This window comes from Plasmodium fragile (genome assembly GCF_000956335.1).
Source record: "Plasmodium fragile strain nilgiri unplaced genomic scaffold supercont1.2, whole genome shotgun sequence".
Lineage (NCBI taxonomy): Eukaryota > Apicomplexa > Aconoidasida > Haemosporida > Plasmodiidae > Plasmodium > Plasmodium fragile.
Window position 1 is genome coordinate 272179 of NW_012192582.1, and position 5016 is coordinate 277194.

At 34.1% G+C, this 5016-nt stretch overlaps 1 protein-coding gene across 1 annotated transcript; it reads left to right on the top strand.

Moving 5' to 3' along the window:
* Positions 1-48: 48 nt before the first annotated feature.
* Positions 49-1131, top strand: AK88_00229 (uncharacterized protein; the record flags this gene model as incomplete). The annotated part of the gene is made up of 1 exon (XM_012477880.1): positions 49-1131. One exon carries the CDS (start codon positions 49-51, stop codon positions 1129-1131), a length of 1083 nt encoding a protein of 360 aa, XP_012333303.1.
* Positions 1132-5016: the final 3885 nt, after the last annotated feature.

Consider the following 5016-nt stretch of genomic DNA (forward strand, 5'->3'; position numbering starts at 1 on the left):
AAAAAAAAAAAAAAAAAAAAAAACGAAAGACAGAAAAAACTTCAAACAATGGAATACTTCGAATGGAAAGAAGATAACGTAAACATTGATGAAGAAATAAAAAAGAAATTAAAGGACAGTGTCATAAAAGCTGATGATGTGCACAATGTAAGTGAATTGCTTAAACGCTTTCGAGCACTTAAATTTGACAATTTAAATTATCACTCAGACAAATGTATTTTGGCAAGAGAATGTGCACTCATCTACATACTGACTTATAAAAAGCACATTGAATCATTGAAAGAAGAAAATATAGTCCTGGTTGTGAGAAGTATAAAAAGGTCCATCCTGAGTGTGAACAACATAATTAGTAACATAACGGAGCAAATTTTAAAGTGTTTTATAATTTTAAGGAATCTGTATAATGATATTTTAAAATTAAATAATGTATATTTAGCAGATTATTGCTTATTTTGCATAATAGATGGCATTTTGGGACATTTAAATGACGAAAAGCTTCATCAGTCGAAGCCTTCCATTTGGGGTATGGCAGGATTTCTATCACTTATAATTTCGAATTATAAAAAGGCCTACTTTATGTACAAAGGAATAATTTCGTACAAGTGTATATTCACCATTCCTATATTTTTAGAAGAATCCCCAGAGCTGAAAAAAATGGACAAATCTGATTTGTACAATATAATACTTAAGGAGAATGATGAAAATATATGCTCCAATTTTTCACGCTTCGAAGCCTATACAAAATTACACCTTTCCATTTTTATAATTTTAAACGACACAAGAGAGGTGTGGAGTTATATTTCTGAGTTGTTCAACAGTGCGTATAGGAGAAAGAAGTACATATACTTTTGCCTAATTTATTCTGCCCTGGACGTTTGTTCTCATTACTCCAAAATAACCTTTACCACCAATTTTGAGAAATTAATGCAGCTATTGAAAACGGAGCTCATGCCCCTTTTAGAGGAGGAATTGAAAAAGAATCCGCCTCCATCCAGTGAGGAGAAAGTGGTGCAGTACTATATTAAAAAGCTGCACGTGGAGCATTTGGATAATTTGTCCAATTCTGCTGTGCCCGAGGGGGTGGTCGTCATGCCCGATGAGAAATTGTTGTACATGGGTTTGGGGGCATAGCAGCGATTTCGTGGTCGTTCAAGTTAATGCACCCACGCTTTGTTTCTTACGTAGTATTTTTTTTTTTTTTTTTTTTCTTGTTTTTGTGCCAAAACGGGACGCCGTGTGCCATTCACAGGAGCAGAAGCTTGCATATGCAAATGGTACACTGGCTATGAGTACCTTTTTTTTTTTTTTTTGTATCAATTGAAAAAATTGTTTGTCTTTTTTACCCCATGCGTATAGTGCAGAATTTGAATTGAAATTTTAGCTTCCCCAGGAGGAGTTGAATTATTTTTATTTTATGTTTGCTTTTTATGTGAGTTTCTTTTGTGCCTATTCGCTCGTTATTGTCACGATTGAGCTAGGCTTGTGGAGTCGCTCCTGTAGCTGCAGTGTAACATAGCAGGGCATACCATACAGAAATATACACGCCCGTATTTGTTATGTAATACCTACATGAATTCATGTGCACACATGTGCCAAGTGCTGACCCTTCTTGAATCGTCGCGCGTCGTTTTTCCTTTGACTATTCTGTGTATCATTCCAAAAAATTATTAAACCTGTTTTGCCACCCTGCGCTAAAAATACGCAGGCAGGTCAAGTTCAACGAACACAACCCAAACCAGTAGTGTGTAATAAGGGTTGTAGAGGGACGCACTTACGTGTGCAGCATCGGAGGAGCAGAAAAAAAAAACAAACATATAACATATTCCTTAAATGGTTCGTTTTTTTTTTAATAAACCATGCCAAATATTCTTTCAAAGGACATAATTTTATATTCATCGGAGAAGCAATTAATGGGTACCATTCGTAGGAAGATGTCACGAACAAAAGGGAAAATTACATGTGCATTCCCATTTTGGCTTATACAAGTACACTCATTTTATAATATCACTTTTTTTTTCTTTTTTTTTTAATTTATCTATGAACAAAATGGCTACATAGCTTTGTTTAGAAATAGTTGCATTTTTCTTGTTTAGCGTGAGGAAGCAAAATTTAGAAAATCCTATTTGGCATTTTTCCCAACATGCTTCTAAATTATGTGTACGCATTTTTAAAGATAAATTTTTCAAAAGTAACATATCCTTTTTTTTTTTCTTTTTTTTTTCTGTAAAAAAAGTGTTACCTAGATGTATGAGTACCATAACATAGGTGTACTGTGTCAGGTTGGAAAGGCATTTTTAACATTCGTATAGCTTATTTATTATTTTTTTTTTTTTCTGTTAACCAATCGAAATCGAAGTGAAGTGTTTGTTCAGAAGAACAGACGTAGGAGCGTCACATTTGCACGACTCATGAGAATATATGCAACACAAATGGCAAACTGTAAATTTACCAACAAATTGCCACAGAAGCATTGCTTCCGAGAAATTTAAGTTAGATGATTCGGAAAATGTTGAAAGCATTTTCACGATTCTGCTATTTGCTCCTTCTCACCCTTTGGCAGTTTCTCCATTTTTAAATGTGAAAATGGGTATACTGCTTTAAGGAGTGATACCCAATTCCTCGCTGTACCCGAAAATAAGTGTATACGTGTTAAGTACATATAAGCACACGTGCGTGTACGCATATGCAGTGCGTACAATTGTTCTTGTACATTATTATATGCGCGTTTAACCAGGCATATCGTGCAAAATGCGATTACGCTTACGTGTTTTTTTTTTTTTTTTTCATCTTTTTTTTTGAAGCTCCCCCTTATTTATTTCAAGTTTACAATAAGCATGAACTTTTTTGCATATAACAGTGCTGTGTATTTTTTGAGTACAGTTACGTTAACTGCATTTATTTTCATTTGACGATTAAAAATGTAAGCTTATATGTACGTAAGAGTACATAGGAGAATTTACGTGAACGCATTTGTTACACAAGCTGTGCTCCTGAGTGTAGTGCTCGTAAGCGTGTTACCTCTAAACTTATTTCTTATGAACATACATGTAATTAAAACTTGTAGCAGGACTTTCCCCTAGAATTAAACATTCCCCAGGGGAAACAAAGTCCCTACATTCATTCCCCCAATTTTTTTTTCTTGTATGCAAATGACTGTGTGAACGTGAAGTCGCGCAAGTTGTGTTCTAATGTGCATATATATGTAGTCGCGTAGTTGTTCTGTTGTGCAGTTTTTTCATACAGTAGTGTGCGCCAAGGTATGTATATCCATGTACATGCCCATACGTGTGTGTATTTGTACATATGTGCACACGCATGTACGTATGGCGCGTTTGTTTCTTTCCCTTTTTTTTGTTTGTGCGTAATATATATAAGTATGCGTACGCTTGTGCATACGTTGTGTATATGTGTGTCCCCGTGCAACTTTTTATGGCGCAACGTTGTTGTCAATAGATTTGTTGCAAGCAGTTGACAGCGCGTCAATTCGGAAACGTGCCTAGGTGCATGATATCAAATATGTACTCTACCCACCATTAAGAAATATACACACAAGCGCATATACATATATGAGCATATTTATGAAACGCTCAAAGCAGAGACTAGGGCACATGTGCTATACACCCGCTTGTGTGCATGAATGCATATATGAACGTTACAAATTTCAGAATGAAAATATAAAATATGACATTTTGTTTTTTTCGTTTTTATAAAATTGTTAATATGGAAATATAGAACAACGTAGCATGTAAAAAAAAAAAAAAAAAAAAAAAAAAAAAAGGATCATAAAAAATTTTACACATTTTTTTTTAGCTTAAATAGAGTGATGTACGGATTTTGCTTTTTTTTTAATTCATCCATATATCCATGCTCTTGAACTATTATAATTAACATGCGTATTTGTAAGCCCTACCCACTTACCTGTAAATGTGTAGGGGCCTAAGTGCGCATAAATGTTTGTAGGTATATATGTGTATGTATATGTACATATATATATTTATTTACATATTTTGCAGTTTTTTTCGTTTTTCACCATATTTAAACCTAACCCATTGTTTAATTACATCCGCACGCGTTTAACGCGTATACCTATGTGAATTTTTTTTTTTTAAACCCCCCAATTATTTGTCTTTCTGTTATTTCCAATTTTCTGCTTTACCAACACGAAAAGGTATCGTTTTTCTGATTGGTGTACGCAGAAAAGCGAAGAAAGGAAAGAAATGCGAACGGTAGTGCAAGCGAAATAAGGAACAGTAAAGTCTTTTTAATTGTTCTTTTCTCGCTTCAAAAAAAAAAAAAAAAGCTTTACATATATTCATGAGTGACACAGGACATTTCACGCGTTCGCGTAAATTTGAAGGGCAACTGCGTGCCATCCCTGGTTTTTTATGTTCTTATTTATTTTTACACTAAAGTGTGCACAAAAATTTACGCCAAGTTTTACATTAAAATTACACTTAATTTTACATTTAATTTTTTTATTCACCCGTTTTACATTATTTGCTGGCGTTCTTACGTGTACCCAGCCCACGCCCCATTTATGCAATATATATGTAGTGCTACTAGGTACAATACGCAAGTAAGCCCGAGCCGACGCTCATGTGTAAGGAAACGCGCTTACATATAGAGAAATTGAAAAGGCCCTTTCCGCCAAGTTACATTTTCAAATAATCAAATCTACCAACGCAGTTTTGTTTGTTTCACTATATTAACCCCACCTTGTTTATCAACATTATTCTGTGTGTATTTAATATTGTTGCTCATTTTTCCTTTTTTAAATGTGCCCTTACTAGTGTAGGAGTAGAGTAGTTAATTCAAGTGAAATATTTGACTAGTAAAGCGCGTACATGTACAAGAGCGCATATACGTGTAAAAGCACGTATGTATGTGTTACGCGTACATGTGCATGTGTTAATTTTTTATACAAGCAAAGTATTCTTACTTTACAAAATGTGAAATATATGTAGTTACTCCCTTCAGCCTTTTTTTTTTTTTTTTTTTTTTTTTTTTTTTTTTTTT